The 15,935-nt window shown below is 41.2% G+C and overlaps 1 protein-coding gene across 1 annotated transcript in view; it reads left to right on the top strand.

Annotated features, from left to right (window-relative positions):
* The window catches only part of LOC122549504 (fibrocystin-L), a gene marked incomplete at its 5' end in the record, with an annotated part of 252,804 nt that overhangs the window by 178,635 nt on the left and 58,234 nt on the right, over positions 1 to 15,935 (top strand). Inside the window, 4 exons of the mRNA XM_087985858.1 lie at positions 1,357 to 1,460; positions 3,864 to 3,990; positions 5,034 to 5,131; positions 11,533 to 11,623. Coding sequence (XP_087841984.1) covers positions 1,357 to 1,460; positions 3,864 to 3,990; positions 5,034 to 5,131; positions 11,533 to 11,623 — 420 coding nt within the window. The remainder of the gene's footprint in view (positions 1 to 1,356; positions 1,461 to 3,863; positions 3,991 to 5,033; positions 5,132 to 11,532; positions 11,624 to 15,935) is intronic.

Here is a 15,935-nt window from a genome sequence, read left to right as displayed (position 1 = left end):
TTTATCCAATTTTTGTGTTCCTGCATTTAAATAGGTAAGAATAATATTACTGTGTGTTAAAATAATGCCATTAAAATCTGAGGCTAAGGGTGTGATTTCCTGATGTGTCTGCCAAGATGTGCAAAGTGCTCACTTTAGGCATTGCCATCGAATATAGTCTTTGGTCACTGGCTGTAAACAAGCAAAATAATTATCTCATAGACTACGCAGAAGTTGGTGATTGGTGCATTTCCATACCTTTTGTATTTTAAGATTATTAAGTTGCAAAGAAGACAGTAAAGATGTTTTACCTGAAGGTATTGGCCAAGAAGAGCAATTATTTTTTTTTTAAACTCAATAAATCTGTTTTATTTTCAGAGAACCATTATATTTCCTGCTTCCTACATTTCTCTGAGATGACCATAACAGAATATCAGAGTTGTACTAAATGTACTAAGCCGAAAATAACAGCTTTGCGGATCAGTTAGATGTAACAGTGGGGGTCAGTTGGGGACGGTGTATTCACTCATGGATACTTGTATCACTGGCAAAGATCATCATTTATTGCCTATCCTTAATTACTTTGGAAAAATTATAATGAGTTGCCTCCTAGAATCGCTGCAGTCTATCTGGTGAACAGTGTAATTCGAGAGGAAATTGTTATATTTTCTGTAGTAGTTTTGTACAACTGTATGGCCTACAAGGCATACCAAAGTTAAGAGTTAACTCAAATTGCTGTAGGCCTGAAGTTACTTATAAACCGAAATAGGTAAGATCAGCAGATTTTCATCCTGTATGTATGTTAGTGAACCAGGTGGATTTTTACACAACTCTGTAGTTTTGTGTCTCAGTTACTGGCAGTAGCTTTTTTTAAAATTCCAGATTTGCTGAAATGAATGAATTTAAACATGCTTGTGACTATACTGGGATTTGAATTTTTGTCAGATTATTGTGAGATTATTTGTAATATATCCAATATAACCCTAAATGCTAAGATTTGGTCCTCATCAATCAATGATCTTTGTAAGCTTCGTCCATGTAAGAGAAATGAAATTTGCTCTGAAGCAGATGGGGTATCAGGCTCCCATCCAACTTGTTAACTCCACAAACACTTCTGTGTTCGAATTGCACGCAGTGATCTTGGCAACAACAACGCTGACACATTGATCTGAAAGGCTTCTGAGCACTATGTTGAGGTTTTAGACAAAAGTTGAAAGAGTTTCACTTTAATTCTTTAAATTTTAAATCAAGAAAGCTTCTACACAAAATATTACTTTTACTGATGATTATTGGTTTCTATACCGTCCTTGAAAAATCTTTCAGTTTTACAACCTTTTAAATACAATTTAAATTGTTGATGTTTCTCTATTTTTGTAGGTCATGCCAGAATACAGGATGTTGAATTTTATCACAGTGGACAGTATGATGACCTAAGTTACTTTGGCCCACGATTTTCTGTGTCTTTCCTCAATCTTGGAGAGGTTTGTATCAGAATTTTTTAAGCAGTTCATATTTTTCATGCAGATAATTTGCTTGTGTTTCTGACAGTTCCTGAGGGTGGGTGTACTGCAAATTGAGATATGCATGCCTCACCTACAGGTGTGAGTCTGCCAGATTGATGTTTTTGTCAAATGTTCTGAAATTTACCCAATCACTTGAAGCTTTATAGAGACTGTTCCATTTGGTCTCCAGTTTTTTCCAAATGACAGGGAGTAGTTAAATTGACAGGAGGTAGACACCAGTGGCAGACCAGTGTGCCAGTGCTCCTGGCAAACTTGGAGGCCCACCATGTAGAGTGCTATCCATGGTGGTTGGCTGGCTACTTTCTCTTGTATGATTGATTTTTTTAAATAGGTGGCTATGAGGGGACCTCCGTGTTGAAGTACCCTCTCAGTTACTTACTGTTCATTGCAACATGCCACTCCTCTTAAGTTATTCAGCTTTTTATTAACCATCTAGCTTTGAGAGTTTGCCTGCCGCCCTTAATTCCTTGAGTGTGTGTTCAGTGCCAAATCCTGTTTGTTATCCTCAAAATGAAAACTTGACCCTCATTTCTACTGATCAGGGCATCCTCCACACTGGGGACCACAAATGCAGACTGAGTGACCACTTCAGTCAACAAACATAATCTGTCATTTTAATTGTTCACCTTGCTCCCAAGTTGACCTTTCTGTTCACAGCCTGCTGCAGTGTTCCAGTGAAGTTCAACACAAAGTTGAGGAACAGCACCTCATCTTTCAACTCAGAACTTTACAGCATTTTGGACTTAATGCTGAGTTTAACAACTTTAGATTATAACCACTGCCTTTATCTTGTTCTTTTCTCATTTCTCTTTTTTTTTAATTTTGCTCTTTTCCTTCTCATTGCTTTCGTTATTGCTTCACATTGTATATAGGTTCAGAGTTTTTTTAATAGGAATTCCCCTTATGTGGACACAACCAATTTTATTCACTTTCATCCAGTATAAGGGCTGTTGCACAGCACAATCTTTTGATACGTAATCATCTCTGGCCTCCAGTTTATGCAAAGCTTTCACTTTGCTCTCCACATACACATGCAGACACATACACAGGCAGACACAGGCACAGATAGACACATACAAACACAGACTGACGCAGAGTGAGACAGGTAGTCAGAGGTAGTCAGAGACAGACACAAGCAGACACACTCAAAGTCAAATGCACACACAAAGATAGACTCAAACACAGACACACACACAGACATAGGCACACATTGATATACATACATGCACACACACACAATAAACACACTTTTTTTTCAGGAATGATCCCTCAACCTGAAACATTAACTTTGTGTGTCTCTCTCTCACACAGACACAGATGCTGCCTGACATACTGCTCGCATGTTTTGCTCTCGTTCTTGATTTTCAGTATCTGCAGGATTACAGTGCAGAGTAAGGTTCAAACATGAGACTTCTGACTGAGGGTCTCAGAGTGGGAGAGCGTGAGGAAAGATAGGCTTTCACAGAGTCAGAAACTCATTTCCCTCAATGGTTTATAAACTGATAGTGTTTGTATTTTTATTCAGGACATGTTTATGATTCATTTTCCAAAAAGGCAGGACCTGGCATAAATCAGGATAAATAATGTGTTATGGACCAGGCCAGACCCCTCAAAATATTTCAAGGAGGTAGCCCAAATTTTCTAGTTGTTTTAAGCAGTGGATATTCCAGAAGTGATGCAGCTGCCCCAACCATGCAGATTTAAACACAACAACATTTATTTACAGACTACTGAATGAAACACAAACAGAAGAGAACCAAATTTAGAATAACTTAACCTATCTGAAGACCCAATCGACTCCATCACAACTTAACGATGCTGTTCCAAATATTTGCAACATCCCCATAAACACCCCCTTAGCACAAAATGGTAAAATCAAACACAGGTTCTTGCAAGAGAGATGTCAGAGAGAGAGAGGATCAGCATGGAACTGCTCCTTCAGGTCTCCAGCAGCCTCTCTGGGTTCCCAGCTAAAACTTGATCCACAGCTGCAAACAAAACAGCTTGCTAAAACCAAACCAAACCAAACAAAACCCTGAGCTGAGAGAACTGGCCACTCTCCTTTCATTGTACAAGTGTTTTTTAAAAAAAACACTTAAAAGCTTTTTTAAGTAGATATTTCCAGACATATCAGAACCTCTGCCTTTACAACTCCCCTGAAAACAATACAAGGACAACATAACTTTGTTAAAGGAGCAGCATCATATTAAATGGAAATGGGGCTTAATGAGATAGAAGGGGATATTCCCCCCAAGATCAAACAGCAAATTCCAGAATCATTACTGATATTCTGTGATATCATAAGAAATGGGTGAGGACCAAATTGATTGACTGTGATTCATTTGAACTATCTTTTTTCAGATTGTAGAAAATGATTCCTACATTCGTGGATGTGCTTTCCATCATGGATTTGCTCCTGCAATAGGAGTCTTTGCAACAAGTGGCCTTAATATTGATGATAATGTCATATTCAAAACTTATGATGGAGGTAATCATAATCTTAGCATGTTGATAAACGTAAAGGATGTTAAGTTGTGTGTTTAGGTGTAAGCCAGGCACATGTGAGTTATCCTGTTTTCCACGATGTCAAATAGTTTTCACTCATCCTTACACCATTGAATAAAGTCAAGGCCTACAGTAAAGCATTTCACTTCAGAATGTTGATGAATGATATTTGTACTTTTACTGAGCATGGCATCAGAAAAATCAGGAGTATGCAAAGAGATATTGATAGTTTAACTGGGTGAGCAATAATTTGACAGATGGAAGGTATTGTGAGAAAATGTGAATTTGTCCATTTTGGCAAGAAGAATAGAAAAATAAAATATTCCTTAAATGGTGAGAGATTGCAGAATTCTGTGGGACAGAGGGATCGGGGCATTATGGTATGTGATTCACAGTTAGACTGCTGGTGTAGGAAATGATTGGGAAGACAAATGTAATGATGTAATTTATTGCAAGGGAGAAAATAATATAAAAACCAATCAGTTTTGCTACATTTGTGCAGGACATTGGTGAGATCACATCTACAGTATTGTGTACAATTCTAATCTTATTTTAAAGAAGATACAAGTATGTTAGAAAACTTCCAGTGAATGTGCATCCAACTGATTCCTGTGATAACGGCTCACCTTATAAGGAAAGGGCTGTATGTTTAAAAGAATGAGAAGTGCTCATTATTGATACATGTCAGATCCTGAGGGGACTTGACAAGATGATGCTGAGAGGATGATTCCTCATGTGAGAAAGACATTGAAGATGGAGATGAGGGGAAAGTCATTTCTCACAGAGGGTTGTTAGTCTGTGGAATCCCCTTCCTCAGAAAACAGTGGAAACTGGGTAACTGAATATATTTGAGGCTGAATTAGTTTCTTGATACACAAGCAATTCCAAAGTTACAAACAAATGGGAGAAGAGAAGAAAGCAAAGTTGAGACCATGATCACATCAAACTACTCCTAATCTGTATCTGTTTATTATGAAATGACTTCAGTGTGGCTGAAAATCAATTGGTTGTTCTGACCTATCCTAGGTATCACATTAATGGGTGACAGGAATCGGGTGAGGAGGAATCTGGTGGCTCTCACCTTGTGGTCTTCACTTTCCGATATTTGGACTGCAGCAATTGAGGTCAAATCCATTGTATTTAATAAAAGGGAGCAAAGCATATTTAACCAAATTGTTATTTTGACAGTGGGAAATTCAATTTGATTTTGCCCCAAAGTGAGTCATTACTTGCCATTATCAACTCCACTGGGATGCCATCACAATGCCAGAGCATGAAAACCAAGTATACTCTCAGATGGATGCTGTATGAAACATACATCACACTCAATTAACTGATTCTTCATGGTGCAGGCCAAGTATATTATTCAACTGCTCAGATATCAATAACAAAGTAGCTGTTATAAATAGAATCTCACAATCTAGTTTCCAACTGACCAATAGTCATCTTCTGGACCTTCTGACTGTCAGCTATGCTACATGATGATCAGAACCTGTTCTCATGTAGAGTATAGAGATGTACTGCACGGAAACAGAGCCTTTGGTCCAACTCATCCATACCGACCAGATGTCCTAAACTAATGTAGTCCCATTTACCTGCACCAGGTCCATATCCCTCTAAACCCTTCCTATTCATATACCCATCCAGATGCCTTTTAAATGTGGTAACTGTACCAGCCTCCACCACTTCCTCTGACTGCTTATTCCATACATGCACCACCCTCTGCATGAAAAAGTTGCCCGTCAGGTCCCTTTTAATTTTTTCCCCTCTCACCCTAAACCTTTGTGCTCTCGTTCTGGACTCTCCCACCCCAGGGAAAAGACCTTGTCTATTTACCCTATCCATGCCTCTCATAATTTTATAAACCTCTGTAAGGTCACCTCTCAGTCTCCAATGCTCCAGAGAAATCAGCCCCAGCCGATTCAGCCACTCCCTATAGCTCAAACCCTCCAACACTGGCAACATCCTTGTAAATCTTTTCTGAACCCTTTCAAGTATCACAACATCCTTCTGATAGATGTGTGACCAGTTGTTCTCTTTACGAAGTATCACTTGTCCAAAATGCTCTCCAGGTATCCTCAACCAACCTTCCTCTTTAATGTGAATCATATCACTTGATGCACAGAAAATACATCAAAATGAGGTTCTTTCTCACAATATTGCTGCACTGCTGACATAACAGCCTTCACAATATTTGAACAATTTAATTTGATATTTTCATTTTAACACTACAAAGGAATCCCTTACAGCATCTCATGTGGTTAATATGATCCTGCTTCTACCTTTTGTACTAGTTTTTCTTGCCTCCTTTGATCTGGCCAGTCTGATATTTATACCTCAGTTGGGATATTGCTGGCTTATCTGCACTTTCCTCTTCTCCCCATTCATCCAACTCATTTTTTTTTAGCCAATCCCAACTGGATAATAATCCCAAGCTGTACTTACTCTGATGGAAAACCTAACTCAACGCAAAACCCGAGGTGGAAATTCTCCTGCCATTCCTATTTATTTACCCTCTTGGTAACAGTGTATTACAGGGATGGGTTCAGTCTGGTCAGCAATGAGAATTTGTCCAGTTCAACGTTTTAACAACATCAGTCAAGGATATTAATTGTTCTGCTCTGCAGTCTGACCCAGATGCTATGCTCTGTGCCCTTTATGCACCATGACCCATGCACCCCAATCATAGAGTCATAGAGATTTACAGCATGGAAACAGACCCTTCAGTCCAACCTGTCCATGTCGACCAGGTATCCCAACTCAATCTAGTCCCACTTGCCAGGACCCGGACCATTACCCTCCAAACCCTTCCTATTCATATACCCATCCAAACGCCTTTTAAATGTTGCAATTGTACAGTCTCCACCATTTCCTCTGGCAGCTCATTCCATACACGTACCATCCTCTGTGTGAAAAAGTTGCCCCTTAGGTCTGTTTTATATCTTTCCCCTCTCACCCTAAACCTCTAGTTCTGGACTACCCTACCCCAGGGAAAAGACTTTGTCTATTTATCCTATCCATGCCCCTCATGATTTTATAAACCTCTATAAGGTCACCCCTCAACCTCAGACTCTCCAGGGAAAACAGCCCCAGCCTGTTCAGTTCTCCTTATAGCTCAAATCCTCCAACCCTGGCAACATCCTTGTAAATCTTTTCTGAACCCTTTCAAGTTTCACAACATCTTTCCGAAAGGAAGAGACTAGAATTGCATGCAAGCTTCCAACAGTGGCCAAACCAATGTCCTGTATAGCCGCAACATGACCTCCCAACTCCTGTACTCAATACTCTGACCGATAAAAGAAAGCATACCAAACGCCTTCTCCACTATCCTATCTACCTGCAACTCCACTTTCAAGGAGCTATGAACCTGCACTCCAAGATCTCTTTGTTCAACAACACTCCGTAGGACCTTACCATTAAGCATATAAGCCCTGCTAAGATTTGCTTTCCCAAAATGCAGCACTTCACATTTATCTGAATTAACCTTCATTTGCCACTTCTCAGCCCATTGGCCCATCTGGTCAAAATCCTGTTGTAATCTGAGGTAACCTTCTTCGCTGTCCACTACACCTCCAATTTTGGTGTCATCTGCAAACTTACTAACTGTACCTCTTATGCTCATATCCAACTCATTTATGTAAATGACAAAAAGTAGTGGACCCAGCACTGATCCTTGTGACACTCCACTGGTCATAGGCCTCCAGTCTGAAAAAAAACCCTCCAACACCACCCTCTGTCTTCTACCTTTGAGCCAGTTCTGTATCCAAATGACTCGTTCTCCTTGCATTCCGTGAGATTTAACCTTGCGAACCAATCTCCCATGGGGAACCTTGTCAAAAGCTTTACTGAAGTCCATATAGATCACATCTACTACTCTGCCCTCATCAATCTTCTTTGTTACTTCTTCAAAAAACTCAATCAAGTTTGTGAGACAGGATTTCCCACGCACAAAGCCATGTTGATTATCCCTAATCAGTCCTTGCCTTTCCAAATACTTGTACATCCTGTCCCTTAGGATTCTCTCCAACAAGTTGTTGGAGAGAATCCTAAGGGACAGGATGTACAAGTCTGGTCTATAGTTCCCTGGCTTGTCCTTACTGCCCTTCTTAAACAGTGGCACCACGTTAGCCAACTTCCAGTCTTCCGGCACTTCACCTGTGACTATCGATGAACCAAATAGCTCATCAAGGAGCCCAGTAATCACTTCTCTAGCTTCCCACAGAGTTCTCGGGAACACCTGATCAGGTCCTGGGGATTTATCCACCTTTATGGGTTTCAAGACATTCAGCACTTCCTCCTCTGCGATATGGACATTTTGCAAGGTGTCACCATCTATTTCCCTACAATCCTCACCCAACGATCTTCTATCTGCTATCACAATTTAACTGAATTTTTAGAACTTTTAAGAAGCATCTAAAAAGAAAGACTTGCATTTACAAGCACATTTTCATGACCAACAAATGCCTCAATGTCCCTTACAGCCAATGATGTTCTTTTTGAAGTACTGTCAGTGTTGTAATATTTGAAACCCATCACCAATCTCTTCACAGCAAGCTCCCACAAACAGCAATGTGAGAATAAGCAGATGATATATTTTGGACTGCTGATTGAGGGATACATATTGTCCAGCATGGTTGGGAGAGGTCCCCACTCCTCTTCAAAGTAGGATGACGTGATCTACTACAGCCACCTTTTTTTTATTTCAAAAATATACTTTATTCATAAAATATTTTGATGATCTGTACAATTGGTCATGCCATACATACGTAAACATTCCATTTCTTTGCATACAGAGACAGAGTAATCATTCATATATACAGATCTGTACGATTACTATCCACATATTTAGCTAGGGGGTCAGCAGACCCCCCCTTACTGCATCGGCCCCCAGTTCTTCTTGGGCAGGCAGATGTTACACTGTGGTCTTTCCTCACCGCGTCTTGGTGGCTGCTGCCCCAAGCTTCAGCGCGTCCCTCAATACGTAGTCCTGGACCTTGGAATGTGCCAGTCTGCAAAACTCAGTCGGGGTCAACTCCTTCAGCTGGAAGATCAACAAGTTTCAGACCGCCCAGAGAGCGTCCTTCACCGAGTTGATGATCCTCCAGGCACAGTTGATGTTCGTCTCGGTGTGCGTCCCGGGGAACAGACCGTAGAGCACGGAGTCCCGCTTCACGGCGCTGCTTGGGACGAACCTCGACAAACACCGCTGCATTCCTCTCCAGACTTATCTACTACAGCCACCTGAGCAGGCTGAAGGGATGTTGTTTTAAAGTCTTGTCTGAATAACAGCACCTGTCAGAGAGCAGCACTTCCTTAATACAGTGTCACCTTTGAGTTTTGTGCTCAAACTCTGGTGTGGAACCTAAATCTGGACCTTTGTGATTCAAGAGGCATGAGTCCTACTCACGGAACCATAGCAGAGACTCAGGATCAGAATTTCACTCCTGAGGCAGGGAACGTAAGTTGAAAGATTTCCCAACACACCACTCTTGCCTCAGGAGAAACTTCTCTGAACTGCACTGTTGTTGTTCAGAGGAGATGGGGTCATTCCCACTGTCCTCAGACTCAGATCGGAGGTATTCTCGGAAACTACTGAATGCTGAAGTAGCCTTTTAAACAGACCCTCTTGATTCTTTGGAACCTCACCTCAGTTACTTACTCCCATATTAGCTCTTCTAGCCCTCACCCTCTGGCTGTGCCATCTTAACATCAGGTCCTGATCCACACACAACCCCATGACCCCTTACAACCTCATTCCAACTCATCCAATATCCATCAAAGATACACCAGGTTCAATAACACAAAGGTATAAATATCTACTCAGTCTCCAGTGTGTTAAAGATCTACTCCCATTTATGAAACTGGGAGAAAGTGAGCATTGCAAATGCTGGAGATCAGAGCTTATACTCGAACCGTCGACTCTCCTGCTACTCAGATGCTGTCTGACCGGCTGTGCTTTTCCAGCACCACACTCATCGACTCCCATTTATGAAAGTCCATTCAAAACTTTTCAATCTTAGGTCTTAATTCTTTATAAAAACAAACTCTTATTCATCAAAAACAGATAATCCTTTAATTTTTTTTGTGATGTCAATCATAGCATGAACTTGGATTTCCCTGCTGGCATTATATGAATTTGTGGAAAACAGTTAAACATTTATAAGGAAATAACAATAACTGTTGGGGAAAATGTCAATGAGCAACAATTATAGAACAGAAATAATTCAACTCTCACTGACACAGGAATCCTCATTTCTATTTTATTTTTAAGGGGTTGGGGATTCAAATAGAGTCATAGAGTCCTACAGCATGTAGACAGGCCCTTTTGCCCACACAAGTCCATGCCGACCAAAATGTCCACTTACGCTAACACCATTTCCCTGCACTTGGCCCGTATCCTTCTAATCCTTTCCTATCCATGTATTTGTCCAAATGTCGTTTAAATGATGTCAATTTAGCCAACTCAACAACTTCTGCTGGCAGTTCATTCCATATGCGTACCACCCTCTGTGCTAAAAGGGTGCCCCTCAGGTCCCCTTTTATTTTTTCCTCCCTAAACTGATGCCCTCTAGTCCATGATTCCCCAACCCCGGGGAAAAAAAACTGAGTGCATTCACCTTATCCATGCCCCTCATGATCGTATACACTTCTATAAGATCCCCCCCTCAGTCTTCTACACTGTAAAGAAAAAAGTCCTAACTTGTACAACCTCTCCCGATAACTCAGACCATTGAGTCCTGGCAACATCTTTATAAATTTCTTCTGCACCATTTCAAGTTTAATAACATCCTTCCTATAACAAGGTGACCAAAATTGAACACAATACTCCAAGTGCAACCTCACCAACACCCTGTACAACTGCAACATAACTTCCCAACTTCTACACTCAATGCCCTGACTGGTGAAGGCCAGTGTGCCAAAAGCTTTCTTCACTGCCATGTCTACCTGTGACTCCACTTTCAGAGAACCGTGCACTTGACCTCTAAGGTCCCTCTGTTCCACTTCACTTCTGAGGCCCTGCCATTCACCATGAAAATCCTATCTTGACTTGACTTTCCAAATATCTTCACATTGTGATAGTTTTATAGACCTTATTCACTCCTCAAGAGCATTACCTCTAAAATTTAGTAACTTTCACCTTCACTCCAGCAAAAATGAGATCTATTTGAACTGAGTTCACAATGTCCTGCTGGATTTGAGTCACAACTTGCTTGCTCTCCCCTACCAAAACACATTTTGAAATGGGATTGGGATTTCTACATCAAAAATGGTGGCCTTGCACAATATTTTTACAGGTTTGTTGAGTTTTCCCAATTCCATGAAAATCTGGTCCTCAGGAGCAGACATTGCATCGAGTGGGTGTAAAATGTAATGATTGGGATTGACATTAATTGGGCTGAATGGCCTGTGTCTCTGTTGTAAGTTCCTTGTAGGTATTTACATTCAAAATTGTTCAGGAAAATAAGCACTCTATTATTTGTAAGATGCTGTGAAGTTTATATTTGGATTTTATTTATATTTAAAGGTAATTGAAGGCTCTGATATTGTACTTCAAGGGAACATTGTTGCAGGATTTGAGAAGGCTGGTTATCGAATTAATGGGGAACCATGTCCAGGTAAGTCTCACTTTGTATCTACCATTTCTATGTCATTGACATTGTTCCATTTTGCCCAGGTAAACAATGTATGCTTGTGTCATGTATATGGGTCTGGATGAGCAACCGAGAAGTTCAAATCTTGGAGATAGTGTAGACTCACCAGAAAGATACCAAGTTTTAAAGAGTTACATTGCAATACCCCACATCCCTGGACACTGGCATCTGATATGTGCCATCCTCTGAGAAACCTCATGACACATCTCCAATCCACTGACAGAAAGTTTTGGCATTTCAATGCTATGCCTTGGTCTGCCCAAGGGCAATTGTCATTGTAATGCTGCAGCAAGAACACTGTAATGTTATACTGCAGCAAGGACACTGTAATGTAATGTTGTATCAAGGACACTGTAATGTAATGCTGCAGCAAGGACACTGTGCGCTCAGAGATATGCACCCACCTTGTGGACTGGATCTGATTGAATGGCTCAGCACTTCACCCGCTGTAATAGCACTCATGCTGAGCCTCCCTGGATGCTTGCAGTAGCCGTGATTTGCATTGGGGTCGAGAGTGTGGTGCTGGAAAAGCACAGCAGGTCAGGCAGCATCCGAGGGGCAGGAGAATTGATGTTTTTGGCAAGAGCCCTTCATCAGGTTTCTGCCCGAAAAGTCAATTCTCCTGCTCCTCAGATGCTGCCTGACTTGTTGTGCTTTTCCAACACCACACTCTCAACTCTGATCTCCAACATCTGCAGTCCTTACCTTCTCTGACCTGATTTGCATTGGGCTGATCATTGCACACTTTTCCCCTGCAGCCAGAGATACCAGGCTCATCTTACTTCTACCTTGCTTTGCCATTTAGCAGAGATGCAAAAGCAGGAAACTTGTCATGGTTATCAGTAGGTCTCAGTTATGTTCAGTGGGATAGCTGAAACAGAAATTACTGGAGAAACTCAGTAGGTCTGGCAGCATCTGGGCAGAGAAGGCAGAGTTGATGTTTCAAGCCCAGTGACCCTTCTTCAGAACTGGAGAGGCTAGCCTTTGTTCAGGATGTCGTGGTATACAGTAAGCTAAGAGCAAGTCTTCGATATCAGACCAAGGGATTGGACTTGGTCAGTTAGTCATTCAAGGGGGTCAGAGTCAGGATGCTGTACACAAAAGGGGTGAGGAACTAAATGTAGTGCAGCCCTCCACCCATCTTGGCTCTTTTTACCTCCCTGGTGTCTGTTTCTCTCCTTGAATGAAGGTGTGGCTGGTATTATGGGGATGAAAGTTTGTGGCACAATACTTTCCAAACAGCAAGGCAAGTGTCCTGACTGAGTGAGTCATCAATACAGAGGCCATGCAAGGTTGGCATTAGGGAGTGAGGGAAGAGGTTACAAGAAATAGTGAGAGTGGTAGAGCTTGAGTCTTGCTGGGAGGTGGGATGAGTAGCAGAGATCAAGTGAGTGTGAGGTATCAGAGTGAAAATGGTGGTACTCATGATAGTGAAATGGAAAAGGATATTAACCTTGTTTGTACAAAGCTGGGCATTCCTTCAAATAGCTGAGACTGCTTTACCGGGAGGTAACCTCAGACAAGGCTGGCACGGTCTGGTGTTGTCGCCTCCAGTGCTGCTGCTGGGGCAAGAGGAAGTCATGCCTCTGTACCACCCTATGGAACAGGTCATTCAGGATCCTGATGGCACGGCAAGGAGCCAAGTTAGCACAAATGCTGCTCTTACATGGCACAGGTAGGGAATTGATGTAACATGGTGCCATATAGCAGCATGTCCACATCCTTGACTGATGACTGCTAACAACCTTGATATGCTGCCTGCAGGTTTTCTGTCTACACTAAACAGTAGATAGGGAACAGGAAGTGAAAACGAGTGATCAAGCAGGATCCCTGGAATACAGCCTGCTCCAGTTCATGAGATGGGGCTTGACCCTATGTACAAAGTGACCTGGCAGCAGCGTTGCAGTGAAAGGTGATCGTGCACTCCAAAGCACAGTATTAAAGAGTAGGACCATATTGTAGTGGATCAGAGACATGCCATGAGATCATACAGAGCCGGTATTTGTCCAATGCCAACCTGCATCTATGGTGGGGGTGGGAGAGCAATCTCTGCCCACAGAGAATGCCCTGAGTTACTGGCAACTGCTGTCTGAGAAGAAGGATTGGAGGAGCAAGTGGTGAGCCAGTTAACTGCTCTGATTTTCATGTTGGGAATTGCTGCCATCAGGTTTCGATCCAGTGGTTGGGAGAATGGGTACCTGTTGATAACACAGGATTGGTTAATAATAACATGCCCATACATGCAAATTAACCTTTCACCAGTCACTGGCAAGATTCTTGTCTTGCCATTCAGTACTTTGTTGAAGAATCAGATGTTTTGCTCATAATTTCGAGAATTTCATTACTGCTGGTCTCACCCCATTTTCTCAACTCTCGCACAAATGTACACTTTGACTGGGAATATTCCTTCCAATACTGCACAGAGCCTGCATTAGTGTTTTCTACAGCTATATCATAACGTCCTTATTTATTTTCCCTCTGCCTCTATTCATTCCTAAAGGTTTACTAACAGTCTCTCAAACTATCCTGCCACCTTCAACAATTTTTGCAGGTATACGCCCCAGGTCCACTGCTCCTGGCTCCATTTAGAATTATTTCCTTACCACAATCTTCCCATGAAAATGAATCACATCTCACTTCCTGAATTAAATTACAACTGTCACTTGTGCATCCATTCAGACTGTGTCCTTTACATGTTCTCCAATTGCGTCTTGTCGCAGTTCACAAAATGTCCACTTTTTTTTGTTATCCAGTAATATTTGAAATTGTGCCCTTGTTATGGCATGAAGACAGACAGCTGAACCAAATCAGCCCTTCTGCCTCTGTATTCAAATCACAGTAAAATTAAAACCTTCAAATTCCCTCAAGATTGACCCCAATTATTTCTAACCAAACTTTTGAATAACCAACCCAGACTCTGCGAATAATCAGTTCCAGATATCGGCTTGCATCTTAAACAAAAGACTTAGCAGCTTATGAACAACATAGTAACTTCAGCAGGGGATAAAGTAACAACAGAGTAATCTAATTGGTCTATTTTATGAAACCTAAATTCTTTGTTTTCATCCGCATTCACACAAAAAACAGACAAACATGCTTAAGGGATGAGTAAAAGTAAATAACAAAATGGCTAGATTATTTGTGGTTTTCATGATGTGTTCTAAAGGCATAAGTGGTGATATTTTCTAAAGATGTCAAACATTGTCATCTTTATAGTTCACACAGCGAAATGCAGTAATACTTAGAACTCAGTTTTGTATTCTCTGAGCTTCAAAAAGCTGTTCCTAGGAGATTTGGCAGGGTACTTTCAAATCTTAATGCTATAGCATCAATAACCACACTCTTTCTCACAGAAACATGGTACAAAAGCCAATTCAAATTCTGACCACCCCCTGACAGACTGACTATATTCTCCACGGGGTCTGATTCACCATTCAATACTTATTATAAGGTCTTTTCCAGACTTGCTGGAACCAATTCTCAGGTACTGACCTTGTTAATAGTCAACCTCTGCTATCCGTTTAAACATAAATGCTGTTACCAGTGTCAAAGCATCTCCTTAACCTTTGATCAGGAACCAACTTGTAATTAACCTCCAGGCATGGCCTCAAATAAACAAAAAATGTTTTGTCTGTTTTCCTGTTAATAAAAACTTATTGACAGTCCAAAGATATCTTTAGCTTCCATTTCACACTTTACAGCTCTAAACCAAAATTGCTAAAAGAATAAAACAAAAATAAAGAAATTTTGGCAAGGGTTTTAAAACCATGTACACTAAATTCTTGATTATTAATATAGATCACGAAGAGCAGAGGTCCAAAAGCCAACTCCTGACACCTACACTATAAAACTTCCTCCAGTCGAAAAAACAATTATTTACTGCTCTCTGTGTCCTGTCACTTAGCCAATTTCATATAGTCATAGAGACTTAGACATGCACAGCATGGAAACAGACCCTTCGATCCAACCAGTCCATGCCGACCAGATATTCCAACCCAATCTAGTCCCACCTGCCAGCACCCAGCCAATATCCCTCCAAACCCTTCCTATTCATAAACCCATCCAAATGCCTCTTAAATGTTGCAATTGTACCAGCCTCCACCACATCCTCTGGTAGCTAATTCCATACACGTACCACGCTCTGCGTGAAAAAGTTGCTCTTTAGGTCTCTTTTATATCTTTCCCCTCCCACCCTAAACCTATGCTCTCTAGTTTTGGACTCCCCGACCCCAGGGAAAAGATTTTGTCTATTTATCCTATCTGTGCCACTCATAAT

The sequence above is a fragment of the Chiloscyllium plagiosum genome, unplaced genomic scaffold (assembly GCF_037043375.1).
Source record: "Chiloscyllium plagiosum isolate Xiang-an unplaced genomic scaffold, Cpla_swu_hap1 HiC_scaffold_4, whole genome shotgun sequence".
Lineage (NCBI taxonomy): Eukaryota > Metazoa > Chordata > Chondrichthyes > Orectolobiformes > Hemiscylliidae > Chiloscyllium > Chiloscyllium plagiosum.
The sequence above is the reverse complement of the archived record's forward strand: the minus strand, read 5'-3'. Positions and strand labels throughout refer to the sequence as shown.